Consider the following 25,815-nt stretch of genomic DNA (forward strand, 5'->3'; position numbering starts at 1 on the left):
TCTATATTTTACAATGACTGAAATATAAATTATTTCAGTAATTGTAAAATACTTTATAAACCAAAATATTTAAAAAGGTATAGTTAAACATAGTTAAAGAGAAAAATGTTTAATTAAACCCTAAAATCTATCTATCCAGAATATATTAAGTATATGATTGTAATATACCAAAAGGAAAAAGGGAAAAATACTATGTATTACTTCTACACAATAATTTAGAAAAAAATAATTCACTCTTTAAAACTACCTATCACATCAAAGATAAATTAGCGTCTTAGAAATCTAACATTTTTTGAGTATACAAACATTACTATGAATCTTCACAATGAAACACAATGTAGTGACGATTTTCAAAGGTGTCCTATCTCATATTCTTCCAACAGTTTGTCAACTGATTGTTGGCACTGATTTCGTGAGACTGGACCAAAGCTTTATAGTAACATTTGTTTATACAGATGTAAGCATGGGCTAAAGGAAATATAGAAAGGTCTTTTGCAAATAAAGATTTTCGAAAAGGTAAAGTAATTCATGTGTGTATGACAAATATAAAGCATCGCATCAACATTGTTGGAGTAGTATTAATTTAAATAATTAATATTAAATTAATTTTAATAATGTATAAGAACTAGTCTGACTGAACTAGTTTAATATTAAATAATATAATAAATGGAAACTCGTTAAATTAATATATTCATAATAGATCATTCTGTAAAATAACCAGGTGCAGTACAGTTACAGTGTTTATGTAATAGTATATATTGCCCAATACATAGATCGGATATTGTTCTTTTTATAGTATGACAAACTTATCAGGCCCAGAGTCTAGCATTGAAACTAATTGTTGCCATATGTAAAGGTCAAGTGGCCACCAAGTTACTGAGATTTCAGGAGCAATAACAGCTATGTTGCCATTGAGTACAACCTTTAGTGACTGAGATTTCAGGTGTGATAACAGTGATGTTGCCATTGAGTCGTATAAGTTTTTTGGACTATACTAATAATAAGTGTAAAAGCTATTATGATATTAATATTTAAAACTGTTTTTCTGGATGTGTTTTGCTTAAAGTGAGTCCAAAACCAATAACCTAATTTGAATGCTATCAACCTAATTGGCATCCTGTTTGACATCTTTCTTACTTTCTTAACCTTTATCCATGTTACTAAGTGTAATATTTTGCAATATTACTCTAATAGAAATTCCTCAAAAGAGATGAGAGTTGTGAAAACATCATGTCAGTAGGTAAAACAGGGTTGAAACCAGGATTGTATGGGTTCTTTGAGTCAAGTTCAGTTGTGGTTGTCTCCTCGATAACTTCATTACCGTTTTTGATAATCCGACGAGTTTCAATTGTGCCATCAGGTTTTGTTACACTTGTGGTTATGATTGTCTTACAGAAAGATCGTCCAGGGACTAGGTTGCCACTAAACGGATTCTGTGGGGCCATAATGCCATCTTTCTGTTGCAATAAACCAGAAATTTCATTGGAGGAAATCTTTCCATCTAAATCGCTGTCCTCCTTCAGGTGTTCATACTTATGTTCCTGGTAGCCAGGTTTCAAGTAGTAGCCTCTTATAAGGTTGCTGTCAAAGTGATCTGGTTCTTGTTCAGTGGTAGGAAACTCGGTGATGGTACCAATATCGCCCTGACCCATAAACACCTTCATGTCTCCAAATAGACTGCCAAAGTTCTTAAACATTTCCTGCAGATAAAGAAAGTGGTCATAAGTAATTTATAGGTTGTTTATTAAAAACTATGCAGATGTGAAATGATGTTCCTAAAATCTGAGACTAAGTTAGAGTTAATTCAGAATTTGTGTGTATAATATTATATATATCCTACAATATTATATTATATTATACATTTGTATTATGCTGCATTCTTCAAGTATTTGTACTTTTTTTTTCGTTTTTCTTAGTGGTAAGTATAGTATGTTTTTCGTTTTTCTTAGTGGTAAATATAAGTATAAAGAGTATAAATAAATACATACAATTATAAAGTATATAAATCCCGCTATGTGTTTATCTTATTGCTTTGTTCTAGTAGGATGAATGAAATCCATGTTATCATCTGCCATTTATCAGCAATAAGTAGGTATTATTTTTTTCATTGCATAAACTATGGTACATCAGTGGATTGGTATTTCAGACTGATTTGAACGCGAATCAGAGGCTAATTAAACAGCCGGTATGATTGTACGAACTGTACCCTCCAATTACAGAAGCTAAGCCTACCTGCATGTGGCTCACGAACTCCCGCTGCATCTCGCGCGGGTCGAACACCTCCATTTTATTTCTGCCGTACAGTTCATCATCGTCGTCATCATCATCGGAGCCCCAAATCGGGTTGCGAAAATCATTCCTAGGCGGCTCTTGTCGGAGCCCGAAAAACGAGCGAATTCGATCCATGAACACTACACTGGACATCGCGATGGACACTCGAAAGTTTGAATTTCAACACTAGATTGGATTTTGGATGTTTTGCTGTAGATGTAGGTTGGGGCTTTTATTGACTTTTTTGCAATTGCGCAACAAAGACCAAGCTCAGCATAACGTTAACATAAACGTCATTGTCAAAGTCAAAATCAAATTTTGACGTTTTACTTATCGTTAATATTCATTGTTCTTAGGTTAAAAAATAATAGGGTTTAGCAGTTTACAATGGACGAATCTGCACTGTACCACTGGTCACTACTCACTAGTTACTCACCACTAGCTCTGTGGAAAATTGATTGAAAAATTATCGCCAGAACTGAGCTAGAAATATATAATGAAGACTTTTAGGCAATCACTAGGCCGCAATACCGCAGTTTCGTTCAACTCCAGTGCGATTCAAGCTTTGGATCTGTATCTGTAAAAAATACGATACAATTATAAAATGCAAATAAAAATAGAAACGAAATTGTGATAAATTGTATTTTTACTACATATTTTTCAAGCACGATGTAAGGATTTTTGATTGAGCAGTGAGCACGATGAATCGATTTTTGAGATTTGCATTACGCACATAGTATCATATTAATCTGCGACTAAGTTGGAAATAAAAATTATAATTACTATGACTAGAACTTAGTTGCTTATCCCATTTAGATTATCGTAGAAATGAAAACTAATCCGTTCTTTATTGGCTCATAGGTCCTTCAAAAGATGGTTTAATCTGTGCCTCTGAGTCTTGCGATCGATTATTTTAAAAATCTGTGGAGTCGCAACTCGCAATATGTTACCAATTATTGTTTGATCTGTGAACCAAAGTCCAGACAAGACTATTGCTGAGACTAGATGTACAGCCAATCATATCACATTAATATAATAATCGCAATCGGCTCCACTTCGTTGTGTTCTGTGCCTGTTCTACTTGCGTGAGTTAATTAAACTTCTGCGGCCGGAAAATTAGTATTTATAATTCTCAAATATAATTCAATTGAAAGGAGAGAACTGCTGAATCAATAGAGGAACAAATTACAAACCTGTGCGGTCTTATACCGCATTACCTGGATTAAATCTCACGTCTTTAAAAAATCCAAGGTATGTTTAGAAATTATTTACTTACTATTAAAATATGACCAATGATTTTCATGTCATACTACGGGTCCGTAATATGACATGAAAACATTAATAGGTATATTAATAATTACACATTACGCTTTTTATTGTATGTACCTAAATTTAAATTTACTTTTGAATACTTGTTAGAGGTGTACTATTTTTTTACGTCAATTTAAATCGATGAGTTAAACACCCAAAGAAAAGTCATTAATTTAAATATAGATTATTGTTTATATTGAAATATATAGGCTCTTTAAGTTAACTGCTCTCTTCGATTGTATTTGCTACTTACATCGATAATAAATTCATGAGTCGTATGTTTATTTCACATTGCGCGGCGTCGCAGTTATTTTAATTGATTCGTTATGCCCTGTTTATTTATTAGTTACTTTAAACCGTAGGGTTGCTATATGAATTGCAAATCAATGATATTTTGTTGCAAAGACTATCGCAGAAGTACCTATGTATGCGGAGAAACTTATTGGAGATTATAAAAACTGTTTTAAAAGTTGAACGCAGATTACCGCCAGAGCCGCGTTTATTGCTTTATGTCTGTACAGTACGCATTGAGTTGGCCCGGCTGAAATAAGTAATAAGTCGCGACTAGCTGTGCAGATTTCGTTAAGAGTTTAACCTAGCCTCATGGTTTTATTAAATTTTGTTTGTACTTAAACATAGTATTTAGCAGTGGCGGATTTGTAGTCCTAGTCGCTCTAGGCCCCGGGCCATATGCCACCCCTTTCTCAGCAACATCGTTATAGACTAGATACTTAATTGTCCAGTAAAATTTACCATCAGTGTTTTTTTTCATACGATTTGCCGCCCTTAATATCTGGCCGCCCTATGCTCGGGCCTACTGGGTCTTAGGGCAAATCCGCCACTGGTATTTAGTGCACGCGTAAAATTATAATTTTTTTTTCTAGCACCTGGCAACCCTTGTACATGTGTTTTTTAACAACATTTTGTGGACTGGCCACTACACAGCCAACTTGAAAGGTTGAAGCTAGAATCAGACTAATAAAATGGCCAGTGAAAACACAGCTTCGTTGCTACAGCCGCAAGGTTAGTTATTTATTTTAATTTAATTTGTTAAAACCTAATTTAATTTATTTTACTGAAAATTTCTTTGAATTTTACTATCAGTCTCAAGTAATTAGAAAATCGGAATAAAATGACGAAATAGTACCATACGAAATAGTTAACACACTGACATTCGAGTTAGTTCAACATGTTCGAAACAGGTAGGTACCCACCTGAGGTGAGTAGGTTATAATCTTACTATAATCGTAATAGATACTTTACTTTACGGTACTTACCAATTATAATCGTAATCGGTACCTATTATGAAATGACCAACGAAGTTAGTTCATGCCACAGTATTTAGAATGTGAAGACTATTAATTTGTACTTCATAACAATGTTTAAATAATTCTGTTAGTATTTCATTGATCTTTATAATCCGTCCAAGGAAGTCGTAAAATAATTACAATAATCGTATTTCAATTATTTAGTTCAATATTTTCGAAATATTTTATCGATTTAATCTCGTTATAAAATGACCAGGGAATATTTAAGTTTAGTAGTATTTTTTAATAACGAGCTGATGCTCGCGTTTTCGTCCACGCTTATTACGGGATAAAAAGTAACCTATGCTACTCTCCGTCCTTCCAACTAGGTAAGCCCATACCAAAAATCAAGTTGAATGGTTGCTAAGTTAGTGCGTGTAGGAAAGAAACAAACGCATATGCGCCTACTATTAGTTAGGATATGTTAAATATTACTATTAGAAGTTTTTACTATTTTAATAGAAGTTTTTTTGAAGTTTTAGTTTTTATTATTATAAGAAGTTTTTACGACACTTAGGCTCCAAGGATAAAATATTGAATGAAGATACTAGCTATAATGACCTATTAAATAATTATAAAACTCTGTCTCTCACGAATCGCAGAAACATGATAGATCTTTGTTTCTTACATAAAATTATTAATGGTGGTATTGATTGTTCAAGTTTAGCGGACAGGGTAAGATTGGCAGCACCTAAGTATAATGCGAGATCTTATATCAAGAATAAGCAAACTTTTAGGCCTACATTCACAAAAACGAATCTAGGCAGGTCCGCCCCGATTGATAGAATTGTCTCAGCCTACAATTGTGCATTTAAAAAAACTGATTTAGATATTTTTCACAATTCCGCTCTGAGTTATAAACGCAAAATTAAAAAACTGTTTGTTACGTAATCCTATTTTATTTTTATTTTTATTATAGTTTGTACCTAGTATCTTTTGTATTTTTTTTTAATTTATCTCTTTAGTTTTAGGTTCTGTATATTGAAGAACGTCTATTTTTCGTGATGCATGCAGAGTTAGCCTATAGGCTATAAGTGGGGTATACAATGTAAAATTCACAATATTACTGTTTTGTTTATAATAATTTTAAGGCATCGTATATAACGTTGGCTTCCTAAATAAATAAATAAATTACATTTACTGTATTCTTAAAATATTTTAATTGGTACCTAGGTAGGTAGGTACTAGGTCAGTGTACCTTTTACTTCGACAATACCTAATGCTTAAGATGATTACGGCATCGGTGGTAAGAGAACTGTGGCTTAGTTGGCAAAACACTCGGGCTGCGGGCACATAGGCATTGTAAGAGTTATAAAAAGCCTACCCTTAAGTATTTATAACTCGTGCTATAGATTTTCTTCATTTTACATCATCTGCGTACACTGCCGTGTATATAATATGTACATAGATTTAGTTTTCCGTTCTATCGTCAGTCCCCAAAGACTGCCAAAGAAATACTTTATCTTCACTTCTTTCAGAGTACTCAGACTGTATGAATCACTCAAGAAAATTTAATTATTCTGTGATGTTATTGTCACCCACGCAAGCATCCGCATGTGCATGTATTTTGTTGCACGCGATTGCCCTAGTGCGTAATTTATTACTCAACTAGCCTTGCCCGTGGCTGCGCCCGCGTATAACTCCTAGTATGTAGCAGTATAATTATTAATAGCTGACCCGCGTAGTAACTTCGTTGCACCAAATCGGTTATTACCGGAAATCACGAATAAAATGACATTTTCTAAAAATGAATCCTAGCTATATCGATTTATCGCCCCGAAACCCCCTGTATACTAAATTACATGAAAATCGTTGGAGCCGATTCCGAGATTCCAATTATATATATACAAGAATTGCTCGTTTGAAGATATAAAATAAGATAAGATATATATTTAAATATCTCTGATTTAAAAATACTTTTTATCCGTATCCAGGATGCGTAATTAAAATAGATTTATATCTGCACCTTAACATTGGTTCATATATCCCGTGGGGACCCTTTATTTTCTCGCCATGTGTTTGTCCGTCTCCGGGACGTGAGCAATCCTTTCCAAATTTAATGCAGAGTTTGAGCCGAACTTAGGTAACACACACACAGACAAACCCGCTTTCACATTTATAATATAAGTAGAGACTGTGATGACAGAAAGATGACCTCGACAAATTGGTACCTTAGTATTCACATACTATTTGACGCGCTTAAATACATTTTCATTTTATGTACAATTTTCCGTCATACCTGTTACTATATTAGGTACAAGTCTTATATGTATTAAGAAAAGTCAAGTACTTAGCTTCCCAATAAAATATAATTTATTGTACTTGCATCTACTACAGGGGTTCCCAACCTTTTTAAGCCAGCGGCGCACTTACAAGATAAGAAATATGTCACGGCGCCCGGGCCCTAACCTAGCTATTTAAATATATTAGGCAGAAGGGCTGAAAAAATAAAACATCCTCATTATGAAAATTATAGAACCATTATAAATAATATATTTTATCAAAGAATTAAGAAAAATAATTCTACCCCAAAAATAAAATGGCTGAGCAAAGAGTGGGACAAACGGTGACACCGCTGCACAAATACTACCAAAAAAAAATTTTATTTTTTAAGTACTGAAGGAGATAAACGATTCCATACCTTCTACTTGTGCTTATCACATGATTTTGATATCTACTGTTTTCATAATAATCGATACAGCTGATTCCCTTTTACAGATTCGAGATTTTTGTACGAAAATTTGCAGCTCCGTTTGGCACCTATGTTTGTTTTTATCTTTGTCTCAAAACTTTTCACGAAGTTCCATTGGGATAGTCCCCAGTAAAAAAAAAAATATTTAGGGAGCGAGCGAATCTATGGTATCACGAAATGGCGCTGTTACTTAAAGTTGTGAATGGCTCAAATCGGGAAAGTTATAAATTTTATTACTTGACAAAAAATGTACCTAACGCAATTTTACCTAACGAAACGTAATTTATTGGGATGTAATCCATTAAATCTTTACTAAAGTTAAACTCCTATTTAATTATTTATGGTATATTAAGATATGTATTAGTATATTTATTTTTTATATTTATCAATAGTATTTTTTATTTTATTTGTGTAGTCTGGTTTATGTATTAGTATGTAGATATTCGTATGTATGTACTAAATAGTGTACCCCACCTATTTGTTTTCTTTTTAGTTTTCCTAATCCTAAGGTTGCCTGGCAGAGATCGCTACTTAGCGATAAGGCCGCCTTTTGTATCCAGCTTCATTCTTCATGTGTTTGTTCTTTTTTTTGTCTCGTTTTTCTGAGTGGTGTACAAATAAAGAGTATAAATAAAGTTATAATCTGCGTGTGTAGAAAAAATAAACCAACGCACTGAAATTTAATGAGAACCTGGGCTTTGTTTAGAAGTCAGTTAATGATTATTTATAAGCTACTTACGAATATTTATTGCCGCCGAAAATAATGTCACATTATTTGCACAGGTGAATAATTTAAAGATTACTTATAACATTTATGGCTCGATGACTAGCACATTCAAATTCACATGCAATGTTAAGGAAAACCACATAAAATTAATGGATGCGCCTTCTTTATTACTTCCTAGCATTGTTGAAAATTAATGCTCGAATTCGTTTTTTACCTAACGTTTCTCATTAAGCCTATCGTTTCATTAATGACCCCTCACAATTACCCTCAGTACAAGTTTTGCTACGAATTCGAGGAGTCGTGCTAGCAAAGCTGCTCGACTCCTCGACTTAAGCATCAAAGTAAAATGGATTTTATTTATTTATAAGTTGTAGTAGTAGTAGTAGAAGTTCAGGATTTGGTGGTCAAAAAGTCATAAAACCATTTTTTTTTGCCCGTATTATAGAGTTTTTTCAAATTCGTTATAAACTTTCTGGGGTGTTCTCGCCGAAATTTAATTACGTTTTAAAGTAATTTTGTAACGACATAATTTAATATTAGTTTTTATAACAGCTGGAATAGCTCGAAATTCCAATATGACGGAATAAATACCTACAACCAACGCCGCCTCCCGAGAATACACGCCGTGCATATTAAATTCTTACTATGAAAAGACTTTATTGTTAAGTCGTACGAAAAAATATGTGGGAGGAAGAAATATTGAGATTAAAGTCCTTCTTTGTTTGGTTTTTATCGCTGCACAGTATAGTAGTCTCGCATGTTTTTGTTGCAATGTGGAATGCGTTTACATCATACCAACCCATTACCGACCCACTACAGGGCACGCACGGGTATCCTCCGAAAATGAGAAAGGGCTAGTCAACCACGTTGGCCCAGTGGGGAATGGTTGACTCCACACATATTTGAGAACATTATGTAGAACTCTCAGGAATGCAGGATTCCTCACGATGTTTGCCTTCGTCGTTGAAACAAGTGATATTTTAATTACTTAAAACGCACATTAGGGATGTGCGTTTTAATAATAAAATAAATAATATTATAAATGTGAATGTAAGTTTGTTAGTTACGCTTTCATGCAAAAACTACTAAACCGATTATCACGCAACTTTTTATAACATCATACATATTCCTGAAGGTATTACAAGTAATATAGGATTTTTATCCCGAAATTAAGCTCAGTTCTTTTTGGAGAGGGGACGAAAGTGTTTGACGATTTTACACCAGGCTTAGCTATCCGAAATACATAAAGTGCTGCCACATTTATGAGGCACATGTCTTTCGAAACATAAGCGGACGAAGTCGCGGGCAACAGCTAGTAACTTATAAAAGTTAGAGTTGCGTGCTGGGATTCGAAATCGGACCCCCCGAAAGTGATTTCGAGCCCACTTGGCTATCACTGCTTCAAAATGCTTCAGAATGCTATTACATTATGTTGCATTTTTACATGGAATGCCTTGATACCTCTGATGATATGTCTATGGTGATTCGAAGCTCAAAATTCATTTTTTTTAATTTTTAATCAGGCCAATTATAATAATCACTTTAACAATTGGATTGTATTTTTTGTCGTTAGTAATTATTATTAAATTTGAATAATATTTAAATTATCTATTTAATATATAGATATTGTTATAATATATGTAGATATACCTTCTGTATATATTTAATTACATTGTGTACTAAAATATGATTTGTTATGCGTTAAAATTAAAGTCAAAGTAAATGTATTTTACAATCTAAAAGCCTAAACACAGGCTAATCTTTTAAGTATTCGTTTTGTGCATTTGTAATTGAAGGAGGTGATTGGTTGTAAGTGTACCTCATCGCCTTCTAATGGATTTTGATGTTTTCTTAAGCCTTCCGCCTTTGGCGAATGTCCTGTTAGGATATCGCAGATTTTCATGATCAAAGGCATACAAAACTCATTTACTACATCGATTAGATCTTGAAGCTGTAACCAATGATGTATTGAATGTCGAGTTTCCATGTTACAAGAAGCATTGAAATTTTTAGCCGCACTGATGTGGCTTGTGTGTAGTGCTAGCACGTCAAAAGAGATTGCAAAATGAGCCTAAGACTAGGGTTACCATATCTCAGGAGTTGACCTAGCATTTCAGGGTGTTTGGATTTTGCAAATATCGTGATATCTCAGGTGTTTTAAAATTTGTATTTTTTAATTAGATATATATATATATATATTTGTCACATTTTTCAATCTTAGGCACGTTAATTCAGAGAAATTAGTCTGATATTCACATGACATTCGAATGCAGCACAATTCAGGTTAAAGCACCGAGCAGAGTCAACATATTGAAAAAAAAATATTTAAGTTTTGATTACCTGATTTTTTTTTTGTCTCAATACCGTAACCGTAATGTTTTATCTCCCAGGATGGATGTTTTACTTAATTATCCTTCAATTGTACCTGTCCGCTCTCGCTCATCTTGTCCTAATCCAAAGGTTGCCTGGCAGAGATCGCTACTAACTACTACTTCTGTCTTTGTATTTCTATTGTTTTTTTAAATTTTCCTAACTTCATAGTGGTGTACAAATAAAGAGTGTGTGAGTGTGTATAAATAAAAAGAAAAAATAATTAATAAGGTTGTAGTTAAGGCTTCGGCTTTCCTCTAGTGGAGACCAGTTCGAGCCTCGAAACGCACCACTGACAATTCCGTAGTTATATGCGTTTTTAATTTAAGCAATTTAATACTTGCTTCAAACGGCGAAGGAAAATATCGTGAGGAACCTGAGAGTTCTCCATAATGATCTCAACATCCTCTGAAGTCTACCAAACCGCACTTGGCCAGGTAGGCGGCCTAAACCCTTCTCATTCTGGGAGAAGACCCTGTCGTGGGCCGCTAATGGGGTTGTTGATGCATTAAAATAACCGCTTATAAGTAAGCCGCTGGTAAGAAACCCAGTGCACACAGTAGAGGGTATGCTGATTACATAAAATGAAAAAAAACTACTAGTTATAAAAAACTTAAGGATAGGCATTGTGAGAGTTATAAAAAAGCCTACCCTTAAGTCTGACTAAATATAACTCATTTTATATCATCTGCATACCCTGTGCAAACCCTCTATGCACGCCACTGGTGCCATGTTCTTGGATATTTTTCTTTAAATAAAAGATTTTTCCTTGCTTATTGTAATTTGTAACTACCAATTGTTGTTAATTCTGTCAAATTTAGCGGATTGTGTATTTTTTGCTAAACTTCGACCAATATAAAGAACCCTAGATTCCTAGCATGGCGACGTAGTAATCGGCATGGTCCGGGAATGCTAAATTGCTTAATTGTTAGAGAAGTGGACGCTGATGAAAGTTGATTAAAACTCTGAATAGACTGTGTTTATTTAATGAACGTTACAATAGCATTTATGGTTGGACGTAATAGGGCTCTGTGCGATTGTAGTTTTGTTAACCTCCCCTTCCATTATACGTACATTGTCAAATGTGAAATCAAAGCGCCAGAAATAAACCATTTTGTTGCGAACTTTTTTAAGCGATTCTGTGTTTTCGGGACAATAAATCAAACTATCATCGATGCCGCTTTCTACAAATTGTTTTATAAAAATCCCGTATGAAATCCTTTATTTCAATCACCAGCTCTCCAACTGTAGAACTTTACATTAATCGCTTCAAGCCAATGTTAATGCTTCGTCGCTGCGTGTAAAAAACGCAATCCAACAAACATACACCTTTAATATAATTCGAAACTATTTAATATTTAACGACACCTTTCGTGTAGGTATTAACTAAATTCATTTAACACGCATCATTCTTCAATTAGAGTATATTTTTTCTTTGCGTCTTTTTGCTTGTCACGGTCGATTTATCATGACGTCATATTATAGATATATATGCCGTAATGAAGCGGTGATAGCACAGTGGTTGAACATTGGGCTATCAAAAAGCTTCACTTTCGGGGGGCCAACTCGGCCCGGCCGTCCGCCGACCCATCCGGCCCGCTACAAGGCACGGGTCCTCCTCCCACAATGAGAAGGGTTTAGGGCATAGTCCTCCACGCTGGCCCTGTGCGGATTGGTGTACTTTACACGCCTTTTAGAACATTATGGAAAACTTTCAGGCATGCAACTCTCACGATGTTGTACTCTCAATGTTGAACCAAGTGATATTTCAATTACTTAAAACTCACATAAAAAAGTTAGAGGTGCGAGCTAGGATTCAAACTCTGCCCCCCGAAAGTGAAGACGAGCTCCTACCCAATGCGCTATCACAGTTTTGTAATTTAGTTGAAATACCATAATTGATAAATCGATAAATTATTCCCAAATTTACCCAAACCTAAAACCTGCGACCTGCCATATAAAAGTGACCACCCTGACTGCTGCATTAGGACGATTGTCGAAGCTCTATTCCGCGTCGAATATCGCACTTACGTCATTCATAACTAAACGTTCTTATACTATATTCATGCTGAGATAGCTCTCACGTTTCATGAGGCGCCGGAGAGGCGACTTTTTGTCCAGATTTGCGTCAAAGTCCTAATATTTAGGTCGATATTATGATGATTGGTATTTGGTATGACGAAATAACGTCTACAATCCTACGCTGTTTCAATATAAAATTTTCAGCGATGTTGTAACAAAGTTATTTATAATACAGATGAAGATTTTCAAAGTTGATTCAACGTCAGCCTTGATATGAATATACACAATTGTAGTACACAATACGTAAATAATAAATAAAACAGGAAATATTTATGAACAAAAAAGAAAGATACAATTGGTGGCATGGCATCATCGATAAAAAGCGATTTCTACCCTTCGTTAAAAAGTAATAAATTAAATAAAAGTTAAAACTAATTGAACTACAGAGAAATTTTAATTTTCTTCGAAAAATGCGTTGATTTGATATGTTACTATCGTAGAAAATTGGGCTACTTATAAACTAAAAACAAGTAAGTACCTTAGTTTTTAACCCTGATTTCATATCTAATTTATATTTAACAAAAGTGTGACCACATATTCATTAAGCTCCAACGACGTAGGTAATTTCACGCGGTCGCAATTGTAGGCAATTTTGGAAAGACCACCGACTAGTTGTGGTTGGTGGCCACCGACTACGCCTTTCTGTTATGATCTTACTTTAGAACCCTGATCGATTATTACTAGAGCCCTTTTGGTGGTTATAGCAGCTACAGTACACTTTGACGTCAGTGGCTACAGTCAATCCCAAACATGAACTATCAAGTATACCTATTTGGAATCATTCTATGATGGTTTTATTGTAGCTGTTATGAATCACGTTTTTGTTACCATAAATGAACTGATATGTTTTATTTTTGCATAATTATGGACTTATTATAATGTCGTTAAAACAACAATGCGTGACTGTGAAGTGATAATATACTCCTATATTGTGGCCGTTAGTGCTAAGGTTTCCCAAAGGAGGATACATTCAATTTGTTTTTGACGCGATCATACATCTCTTTGACCGATTAACGTCCACTGCTGGAAACAGGTTTTTTTGTACGGATTTCAAAATCCATGGTCCTGGGCCACCTGTTTCCAGTGGCTCCCAGCGAATAGTTTGATGTCGTCGATCCACCTCGCTGGGGGTTGAATTAAATAGCTGCCTTTCTTATGGAATACTTAGTGTAATACCGGAAAGTACAGTGGAGGATGGAGGCGGTTTTTAGTCCGAAGGTCACTTTTATTGGTGAAGTCGGGCATGCCAGTTATTGGTATCCATGAGCATTTTCCTTCTCCATATAAAATAAAACCTCGCTGGGGGCCGTCCAACGCCGACACAATAGTTTGAAGTGTTAGGTTTATTATTTCGACGTGTTTTATTGGTCAATGCTACTTCATGTATGCCTCGAAATTAATTAAATGGATTTTTCCATATCTTTTTACTATTTTTTTGAAAAGGCTTTTTAATTTATATGTAGGACGAAAGGAAAGTCCGCCGCCCCAAGTCTTCCCACTATCACCGTTTCTAAAAATCTAAAGGAAATCTGTCAAATTTTGACGTTTGTACCTCCATATAAAATGGCTCCATATGTAAATCTTTACGCAAACGTGGTTGTATTTTACTTTGAATGAAAACTTACACTGAAAGCATCATCTTTCTACCGAAATATGTTCACAACCGAATTAGCTTCACTGACTCGTATAGTCATTGGGAATACCAGAAGGGGTCGCTTAGCTACGTGATACAGGCGGTGCCATTGATTTTCTTTACTGCATGTAGGTACTTCATTAGCATAACCTGAAGAGCAACGGTCGACAAAGAACCATACAGCGCCATGTTTTGGAACTTGATTTCTTGATCGTTCGTTGTGAAGTAAACATCTGCGGCCCGATTTACTAACTTCCTACAGTTGCTAAGCGGTGGCCAGCTGTTATCCCCGTACAAAATCTACGATGAGTGGACAACTGTCGATATCAAATTGTTCGTTTTGTATGAAGAAGACGAGTTGGCCACTTGTTGCCAAGGTTTGTTAATCGGGTAGCTGAGAATGCGAAATGCGAAACGTGTGCATAAGCGTTTTTTGAAGTAGGCATCTCTCTGGTGTAAAGTATATAAGTATAACGAATAATTTGGCAGTCGCTGATTAGAGTAGACAAAGCAGTCTTCTTGGCACCTACATAAGTCTTTTTTAATTATAATACGTAAGTATTAAAGTTTCTAAATCAATGTCTAAGGATTTTATTTATTCCAATCTTGAATTGTTGCGTCTTTGCTATGTTATTTGTCGCTGGCGCTTCTAAAATAAACCTTCCATAAATGTATATCTCATATAATCATCATAGCTCATATTACAATATGAAGTAATGTTACCCAGTCTACTATTATGTAGAATATCCATAATAGCTTTAGATGATAGGTATGTCCTCTTATGACGACCTACCTCCCTGGCGCAGGGCTGAGCGCTTGTTTTAAGTTCCCAGATTCAATTTCCGACTGAGGCAATTGAGTTGTAATTTCTAAATTTTCTCTGGCCTGATCTGGTCTGGTGGGAGGCTTCTACCGTGGCTAGTTACAACCCTACCGACAAAGACGTGCCGTTAAGAGATAACGTTCGGGCACGACGTTGCGTAGAAACCGACTAGGGCTAGGCCATACCCTACGTATGGCTTTAATAATAACAGGGTGACAGGTTAGCCCGCTACCATCTTAGACATCATCATGACTTACCACCAGGTGAGATCGCAGTCAAGGGCTAACTTGTAGTAGAATAAAATAAAACTTAGCTTGTCTGGTTGTGATTGCTATGTAGCGATACGGCTATCATATTGAATGCTCTTTCTAACTTGCTGTATTGTTTTAATATTTTCTGTAATATTTTTGTATGAAGTACTGTAAAAGTGTATTCTTTCAACAGCCATTAGATTGCAATGGCACAGGCTTTTTCTCAAGGAAGACAGGCTCTCCTGTCAGACATCAGAGTAAGTATCAAATCAAAGTAAGAACCTCCCTCCCACTCGCCCTTCTTTAGTCATTTTCAAAGTGCATATATTTGCTAGCAAACAAGTTATTTGATGGGATGTAAGTAAAGCATATAATTTGCAATCAGCTTACGTTAGATCCCCGAATGCGTTCTGAGGACTTGGCTTTGAAGGCTCTCCAGTAGGGTTGGCAACAACAACATTTTCAACATTTTTGAAGTAAAAAAATCTTTAGGTGTCACTTTTTGAGTCAACGAAAATCATGGAACTATGATAACGGATGAGCTATATGTATACTGATTACTGTGTACATAGTATGTGCACTTTTTGAATGATCAAAAAGTGTGAAACTCGCGTCATCGTCAACGCACGTTTCTCATGAGCTGTATGTACACTGTATATATTTACATAGATTTAGTTATCACTTCTATCGGCAGTTCACAAATTATAGTCTAGGTATATTTTTAAATTGCAGTAATTGTTCACATTATGTTAATGTTGGTATGTCGACGGTTTTCTTCGATTCAAGCTAGGATCGTATGACTTTGGATTTAATATTTTTCGGTGAGCAACCCAACCCGTTGGATCTTGTTATTATCACTCCATCAATCATCCATAAATGTAGCTGTCTGGTGACGGAAGATCAGAATGCAGCTGATTACAACCCCTCCTGGGTGGGTGCCCGTAGGTGTCGTATGAGGCGACTAGGGAATGACGGAAAACGGACTGCATCGTCCACTGTGCTCCTTCCATTATCTACTGCGATCATCAACGAATGCGAATTTATATTAATCGTTCAACTGCCTCATTGTCTAGTGGTTAGCCTGATCAGTTGATCAGGCAGGTGCTCATGATCCATAGTTATGGATCATGAGCACCTGCAGGGCGATTACGTATCTCACAACAGGTTTGCGACTGGCGTAAATCTTGCGATCATAGCTGTCGAACGTCATTTTTGCATACAAAAAAAAATCATAAATGATGATGATATGCCGAATAATAATAATTCTCAGTTCCGACCTGGAGTTAGGAAATTGAGGTCAAGTCTTGCTTCGAAGAGCACTTTTAAGCTATCTTTCACGGTTATTGTCACTTAATGGTATCGGTGAGAATGAAACAGAACTTTATCAATTAATTGTAATTTCGCTTTCACTTAATATTTCAAACTCAAGGACTTTTCGTTTATACTTCCTTCCACCTTCCAACTAACTTCCCAAATGCCCCCGTAATCTCCGTCGATGCCTTTTCATCGATCAATCACCCCCCGCCACTGTGGGCTGTGATTGGTCGACGTTTTCTGGCATCAACGCGATTGGTAGATTTCAGTAAACTTAGCCAATTGAAAATATAATCCTACTTAATATAAAAGTGTAGATGTTTGTCACTCAATCACGTAAAAAGGGCTGAACGGATTTTGATGAAATTTGGCATGCATGTAGCATTTGAAATGAAAATAAAATAGGCTACCTTTCATCACGATTCTTTAAGTAGTTCCAGAGGGAAAATTGAAAATTGTTTACGAGCTAAGCCGCAGGCAGCTTTTGAATTTGGTATGCATGTCACCTATGCTATGGAAAAAGGACTTGTACTTTCTAAACCGATCTCTCGAATAGTTTCTACCAATGTAGGATTAAAAATTGTTAACGACCGAAGATTTAGACCAAATTCTGAAGACCACACAGACGAAGTCGCGGGCAGAAGCTAGTAATCTAATACATTTCTTGACCTAGTGAAAATAAATAAAAGTAACAAGTTCTACATTCTAAAAGTAATAAAATGTTTAAAGTATTAAATCTAATTCTTCTTCATCTTCTGCTTCTTTTCCTGGATTTGTGTCCGTACTTGGTCGGCCGGGACCTTCCGTTGTCCGTAGTGCCACTGGTACGGTAAATCTCCTTGTTATATTTGGGATGACGGTGATTTAAAAATCATATTTAACAGAACCCAACACTTGTAATCATGGGCATCCTTCACCCATCCACATTGCAACAAAGTGAATTTGTCTATGCTCTTAAAGACACTACCTTATAAGAGAGGAGGGTCAATGCTTGAGGATGATATCGATGATGAAGCGTTACAATATAACTGAGTCTACTAAATGAGGGCAGCGTCAGTCAGTCTAAGCCTAGATGCTCGGCTATTCCGTATATTTTGTAAGGCTGATGATGATTCTGGTGATTGGGTACAATAGGCCAATCAAGTCAATGGACGTCAAAAACGTCGTCTACAATATTCTTGATTTATAGGTCACTAGCTGTTGCCGCGACATCGTCTCATCGTCATATATTGCCAAGTTTTTTGGTCTTTGGTATCTATAACTTTTGTGGGTTCATCAAATTTCTGAATAGATTAATTACGTGGTTACATTTTATTTTTATGGCTGATAGTTCAGCCTAGTTTAAAACATTCGACGAGTTAACATTATTTATATTTTTGTCAGGTGACAGTGTTAGTTAAATTCTTTAATTTATAACAGAAGCAAGGGTGTCAAACGCGGCCTAGTCTAAGAAGTTGCCAACAAAAAACTAAACTCGTGATTACTAGATCATGTCAACAGTCAATAAGGCCATCAGCTTATTGTCAATTGTTATAATTGAAACGCTCTACCACGCAGTCTTTGTGTCAGTGGAAGCAACTTTCACTGAATTTCTCTTTGCGATCAATCCCGTTTTTGGTTTTCTCTATTTTAAGTTTCCCGGTTTTACAATAGGTAATTTTGTTTTGATTTCTTTAACAAACGTAATGCCCATGTATCTGTCTGTTTGTCAGTTTATCCGTTTATTTCGGATTCTGCCCGAGGTTTATAACTTCTGAATTTAGAAACTCTGTCTTTTTATTGATTTTTTGATTCAGTTTATCATTTAAATGCAATAACTTATATCAAGTTAAAGAATTACTTTTAATACTGCTCCATATTATTTCCAAAAACGTTATTGCTATCTTAAAAAATTGTTACAATACAAAAGCTGTAAATGTAGAACTTAAAACATATACATTAAATTAAAAACAGCTGATACAAAAAAAAAAAAGTTTCTGTCATTATTCAGCTGTATCTATCGCCAAGCCAAAACACGTCGATCTTTTTCTGAGTGAAAGGCGAAATCAACAACCATTTGCTTAAAGATAAAGTGCCTATACAGTAAAAAATATAGTGTTTTGTCACACTTCAACTGAGCACCTATCGAACATCAGAGCGTGATAAAACTATCAATAATTGTTCCGACGTAATTTCACGTTTATTTGTGAGGATTTATAAAAGTTATACACTAAAAACGGCAGCTTATTATATAACAATCACATATACAAATGATTTTTTTTTTCAATTCACAACAATGTAGCCCTTGACTGCAGTCTCATGTGCTGGTAAGTGATGATGCAGTGTAAGATGGTAACAGGCTAAGCTGTTTGGTTTGTACCCATACCCCTAATTGGTTTCTAAGCGACATCGTACGATTCGTATAGCCGAAGCCTCCCAACATCGAATAAACTAACATAGCCGACATTTGGTCGACGAATAATTTGTTATTACGTTTCTTTGATATTATAAGAGAAGTTATGAGCTATGAAAAAAGATGAGTTTATTATATAAGGAAAAACGGTAATAACAAAATCAAGTACAACTAATAAAATATCGTGATTGACAACCCTACATTGCTGTTGGCCTTATGCAAGTACAGCCGTAACCAGTCTGTTTTGCTCCGTTGCCTACGTCGCAGTTTTCCCAACCGTTCTCAAAGATGTTCAACTTTTAGTGCTGTGTTTACAAGTATACAAAACATTTCAATCGTTATAACTTTTAATACCTACCGCGTAAGTTATTTATATTTTTTGACTGTATTTATTCCAACGCCAACAGAATATTTATTCCTTCTTACAGAAGGTTGTATAATATAATGATTTCGGTGAAAATATTTTGTAGATGTGGTGACAATAAAGCCGTAAAACACTAAAACTCATGGTATATAGTGGGTTTATTTTTAGAATTCTTGTTTTCGTTTTTAAAAACTTCTAGAATCCTCATCGTAGTTTTACAATTTTTTAATGTAGCAAAAAATTTTGAGGCGCTTTTACAATCAGTACCGGTATTTTACGATTTTTCGATTTAGTAGTAAACTAGCTGTTGCTCGTGACTTCAGCCGCGTAATGTACGCGTAATCCCCATACACAGTTGTATCCCTTAGATACCCTCGAGGAATGTTGAAAAACGCGTTTAAAGGTATTCTATTGAACTATGCAGAGTTAAAACCAAACTACAACATATGACTTTCGTGCAACTTCCGAACCCACTTTCAGCCCTCTAGGGATGGATGTTAGAGAAACCCTTCCTTAGAGAATATAGATACTCTAAAAGAAAACTCAAGGAATTAAAATGTACCTACCTAACTTTGAAAAACGTTTAAACCCATTTACAGGTTGGTTTACGCAATGAAATTACCCTTTGTATTGTTACGAAGTAATCTTCAGAAAGACTGAACCAATTTATCATATATAATATACATTTTATCATAATAAAATAATATTTAGAACTTGTAGTAAAAAATTTATAAGCTAAAATACTGGTCTATATAGCTAGTAGTAAGGTTTTCTTACGTAGGTACCGGTTACCCTTGAAACCCTAGAAACTTATTATGCAGGTTTCCTCAAGCTCCTCTCCTTTATTGAAAACCACGACGGGTATATCTCTGGATTGTTCTGTGTTCATGGTAGATCTAGGTATTCAATTAAATTATGTATTAGATGCTAAATCATATGTAGTCAGACATTTACGCAAACGCCGATGTAACCTTGTTACCATTGTTTACTTGAAAATCATTAAATTGAAGTTAATTAGTTTATGTCATCTGTCCACCTCGTTGGTCGAACCTCAAAAAGGTGGACAGCCGACATCAAAAGAGTCGCCGGGCGCCGCTGGAAGGAAACGGCCCAGGACCGTGGAATTGGAATTCAACTTCAAAAGACCTTTGCCCAACAGTGTTGAGTTGATAATTTTCATGGTCGGCTGTTAATCCAAAAAGATGGATTTAATGTGCACTCCATAGACCAAGGTCTCTTTACTGTATGTAGTTGAAAATTTGACTAGTAGCTCATAATCGTCACCCTCAGCCTATTGCTGGGCATTTCTCGTCTCTCTTATATTAATTAGTAAGGGATTAATAACTTTACCCACCAGATAAGAACTGCTTCTATCTAGTTCTAGGATAACTAAATTTCAAGGGGCTACTAGGGCCCCTGTGTGCTAGTAACTAAAGGTAAATTATTTCTTTTTTCTTAAATCACCCATTAAAATTCTTAGAAACGATAAAAGCATGAGTTGACCTAATTAGGCATACCTACCATGAGTTATTTTTTTTATAATTTATTCATTCATTCACATCATTACAATACAAAATTATAACCACCTGCGCAATGTATGTTTCTTGTTTCCAACTCGTTTCTCTTTCAAATTGCATCTAACATTACACATGTTAATATGTAATGTTAGATGAAAATTACTAATGCAAAATAGAATTTTCTAGCTACCTACGAGTATATGTATTTAAGACCGGTTTTTCATAAATAGTATGTATATATAATTTGTCCACTTCGTAAATTATAGTAACTCCGATTATTAATTTTATTTATCATGGTTATTGAAATACTTTTAAAACAGAAAGCGGAACTAAGTTTAATTTCGATATCTTTTTCGTTCTTAATTATATCTCCGTATAACTACCACCTGCGGGTTTACTACCATCGCTTATAGCAGTATTTTTTTAAAATGACTAAGGATTATAATTCTGAAATAAAATGTCAACAGTATTGACACGCTTCAGCAAAGCGGGTTGATATGATCAACTTTGTGACGACTCGTAAACCGACGACTTAACATGCTTTCAAAAGTACGTTGACATTCAATTTTCTTCGACTCCAATCTAAGACGTTTAATTTTAAACATCAATGATGAATCATCAGCAAACAATACTATCCCGTGATTGTCCTCAGCTAGGTAAGGAAGGTCATTCATGTAAATGAGGAATAGGAAAGGTACTAATATAGATCCCTGGGGGACACCAATTTTCACAAATGACCCTTTAGACCGCTTTCCGTTCACGTCAACTTTTTGAATTCTATCATTAAGATCATTAAATCTAGACCCAACAAGGCATTCTGTAGTTATAAAAACGGGTCCATACACTGAGTACGAAAAGTTATAAATAAGAGCAAAGACTATGAGAGTTTAAAAGATTAGCTCATCAAAGATAAATGATCCAGTTCTAAAGAAAATTTTAATAATGACTTGTATTTGAAAGCTGACAGTAGTTTCTATTCATTAAGTTTTTCTAATAAAATAAAAACTAAACCGTCTTCGCAATCAGTAAAATTGAAAGTCGAGGTGTCTTTACACAAAGCAATTTTTTGCATTATTTCCAAGCGATATCGGGGGTGTTTAATTTCTGGATATTTTCTATTTATATAAAACTTTCACGCTACGTAAGGTTTTTTTCAGTCACATTTCTTATAACCCCTAAAAAGCCTGATCTGTTTCTTTTATTTGTTTATACGGATTTTTAGGTTAAAACATTACTGGCTATAATAGAATTTTAGTTTCCAACTAAGTTTGTAACAGTTATTTGCGTATTTAATTAATGCAGAAATCGTGAAGTAACCTCCACGCCCAAGAGTTCTTTATAACTTTCTCAAGGGGCTCCGGCCAGCGTAGACAACGGCCTACACCCTTTTTATACTGAGATACCCTTTAGTGAGCCGGTAGTGGGTTGATAATGATGATACAAAATAAACTATATAAGCTTTAACTTCTCATTTCACTTCTTCTTTTTCTTGAAAATTCTTCATAGCTCGTTTCTTCGTCCGTTACAGATTTACAAAACCTTTATATCTAACTCCTTCTGAGGATGTTGGTGATAGGGAATTTGTAAAAAAATATTTTTCTTTTTCGAATACTGCATATTACAGGTCAGGTTGGATCAGCCACTGAGTGTGCAACAATTACAAACTATTATATTTTAAAAACTAAAGTTAATTATTTCAAACTAGTACATTAAATGTCATACTTAAAGTAATTATAAAATTCATTAATGTTATGAAAAGTTACGTCAACTAAAAATGTATAACACTCTTTTTTTGCCGTGTCCTATCCCTAAATCAGTAAATCTTTAGTTCGACAAGGTCCCACCTAATTGTTTTTCGGTCAAGTCCCCAGCTCGTAGTTGCGGTGACCTCGGCACTTGTTTTTACGTTTGCCGCGCGGGTACGACGACTTCATTTTCAACTGTTGATTGTTTATGTGCATTATTAATAAGCCAATTGATAAGCTGACTAATAAAAAGTTCAGGGTCTGGAATATTTTTACGTGTGTTGTAGACTGGGATTTGTGGTTGCCCCCATGGGCTCCGGATTTCTTACGTCACCCGCCCCCGTATTCCGTAAATTCTGTGGCAGTTGCTAACCGGTAGCTACCTGTTATCTGTACACTAAATTAGCGAAGAGTAGGTAGATATGTAAGCGGCGCTGTCATATTATTTATTTGGGAAGATCGCTATCGACTATCGGTTGGCAAGTTGTCAGAAAAAAATAGATATATGGCATTGTAAACTACGGGTCTCAAGGTCGTTGGTTGGACTCCCGGGACGGGCCAAGAATTCTAAGGTGTTGGGAGTTGGGAAATTTCGGTGTCGACCCTCTGAGGGCACGTTAATCCATCGGTCCCGGTTTTGATTACCAAAATGTGCTACAGCACAATATTTTAAATACATATAAATATACCACGACTATAAAAACATTGCCATATCGTCCCCAAAGTAAGCGTAGCTTGTGTTATGGGTACTAAGATGACTGTTGAATAATTTTATGAATATATAACATAAATACTTATAAAATACATATAAACCCCCAGACATTGAAAAACATTCATGTTCATCAGACAAACATTTTCCGGTTGTGGGAATCGAACTACGGCCTTCGACTCAGAAAGCAGGATCGCGTGCAAATCGACAGTCACGACCGTCATTTATGTAAAATTAAACTAGATTTCCCTTATCTCAAATTGTAGCTCGGTAGCGTAGTTTTTCTTTCGTAAATATAAGGTTAGTGCCCTTATTTTTATAAATAATTGCTCATACGTTCACGGTAAAAATGCCTATCATTTTTTCATGCCACCTGTACAATTTATATATATATAAATACGTTACATATGTAGGTGGTATTGATTACATTACCACGGGTAAGGTGGTTACAGTATCTACTATGTCAAGACACAACACAAGTAGGTATCTGAAGTATCAAGTATGTCAATACCTTTAGGTGCCTATAGTAATGACGTTCTAATCCACCTCCCTGGCGCTGTGGGTTTAACTGGGAGGTCCCGGGTTCGATCCTAGCCTTAGTTTTAAGTTAAAGAATGTAGCTATCAGCATCACTAACATTAGTGTTAACATGTTAAATGTATGAACGCTTCCTAAGTGCCTGTGTTAAGGTCTACATGAATAAAACATTTTTTAATTCTAATTCGATCCCAGACATGGTCAATATGAGAATAATAATTTAGATTTTTCGTTCCGGTACGATGCAATGGCGCGTACAAACCTATTAGGTGTTGGGTTTATTCATTACAGATTAGCCTGTTACCATCTTAATACTGCATCGTTATTAACACCAGATGAGATTGCAGTCGAGGGCTAGTATTGGAATAAAAAAAAAATAAGTCTAATTATATATATAATAACATTAATAAAACATTTTACAAATTTCATGATATAAAATTATGCCCAAATAAAACCAGTGTCCAAAAAAAAACAATTGAATTAAATTAAAATGAAATTAAATAAAATAATATTTAAAAATTAGAATTATAAAAAAAATAAAGCAATACAGAATCAAAATATTTCTCAAATCTGTCTGCGGCATTGTAACTGGAATTAATAAGTGAGTTCAGTATATTTTACTACAAACATACAACTAAGCCTAAAGTATCCTAATACCCATAGCTAACAGGTGCTTAAAATACGTATATCTATTTAGATAAACATGCAGTTCTGAATTTATCTGGTGCTAAGTTGCAATATCAGTAGGTATTGTAATTATTGCTCGAGAGGTCAACCACTGTCTGTCTGGTCTCTATTTGATTTATCAACGCTTTGTAACCGACGCGACGTGAAAACATTTATTGTTTATATTAATTAATATTCCTAGACTTACTTAAAATACTAGTGCTTAGCATGTTCAACTTGGGATCACGAGATTCTAGGATCAAAAACTTAGGTATTGAGTTTTAGTGTGTAAAGATTTTTTTTTCAGTACCAGCCCGGAGTTACCTAGTTAAACAGCGAACCCCCGTGCCTCGGGGAGCACGTTAAATCGTCCTTCCCGGTTATTATCACTAACGTGCGATAGTAGTCGTTACAGCCCACAAACCCACATTGGAACAGCGCGGTGGTTTTATGTTCTAAAAGTAAAAGTAATTTAAATGGTACATAATAAACCGCTCGCTCTCAAAAAGTAGTTATTAATGGTCATGCCTCTAAAGTGGTTATGACAACATCTGGTGTTCCACAAGGATCAATCCTTGGGCCACTTTTATTAATGACTATGATGATGACTGAAGCTATTACTTTACTAAACAAACGCGATCTCGATACGTCAAATTTAAGGAGAGTTATCGTTACTGCCAACCCCCATGCCAACCCCCATGCATGTCCTTGACGACCCTGACGATAAAATAACCACCGACAATAGTCAATAAATAAATAATGATATATATATATATATAATGTCAAGGACATTATATAATATATATTTATTATTATATTCCAGCGATCCAACCGCAAAAATAAATAAAAAAGAATAAACACACCCAGGGATCCTAGTTCAAATGTTTTTTTTTTTTACAAAAGATATTCTTTAATTTCTTTTTAAAAAAATTTAGTAAATACTTATACGTATTACATGCTTATTGCCTATTTTTATGCGCTTAGGTTAAATTAATGTCCTACGGAATTCTATTATTATTCACTCCAAACTGCCCCACATAAGTAACTTAATTACGCCCGTTCGAAGCCGCGTCGCGTCGGGTCGCTAGTTCATATTGTATAGCA

General features: G+C 35.1%; 2 protein-coding genes across 4 annotated transcripts in view; one reads left to right on the forward strand and one right to left on the reverse strand.

The window, feature by feature from the left end:
• Nucleotides 1-89: 89 nt before the first annotated feature.
• Nucleotides 90-2,571, reverse strand: LOC120626773 (HCLS1-associated protein X-1-like). Its single transcript, XM_039894463.1, has 2 exons — nt 2,233-2,571; nt 90-1,700 (listed from the first exon to the last, which is right to left on the reverse strand). The coding sequence occupies exons 1-2, from the start codon at nt 2,422-2,424 to the stop codon at nt 1,188-1,190; spliced, it is 705 nt and encodes a 234-aa protein (XP_039750397.1). The 5' UTR covers nt 2,425-2,571; the 3' UTR covers nt 90-1,187.
• A 690-nt stretch (nt 2,572-3,261) lies between these two features.
• LOC120626774 (glucose transporter type 1-like) overlaps nt 3,262-25,815 on the forward strand; it is a 31,982-nt gene continuing 9,428 nt past the window's right edge. The window contains exons 1-2 of one of the 3 annotated variants that reach the window (XM_039894464.1): nt 3,262-3,522; nt 4,467-4,605. In XM_039894464.1, coding sequence (XP_039750398.1) covers nt 4,566-4,605 — 40 coding nt within the window. In that variant the 5' untranslated portion in view covers nt 3,262-3,522; nt 4,467-4,565. Of the gene's footprint in view, nt 3,523-4,466; nt 4,606-19,422; nt 19,535-19,661; nt 19,683-25,815 lie in introns of those variants that run through there. The other 2 variants (XM_039894465.1, XM_039894466.1) reach the window with 2 other exon arrangements.

Source organism: Pararge aegeria, chromosome 10 (assembly GCF_905163445.1).
Source record: "Pararge aegeria chromosome 10, ilParAegt1.1, whole genome shotgun sequence".
Taxonomy (NCBI): domain Eukaryota; kingdom Metazoa; phylum Arthropoda; class Insecta; order Lepidoptera; family Nymphalidae; genus Pararge; species Pararge aegeria.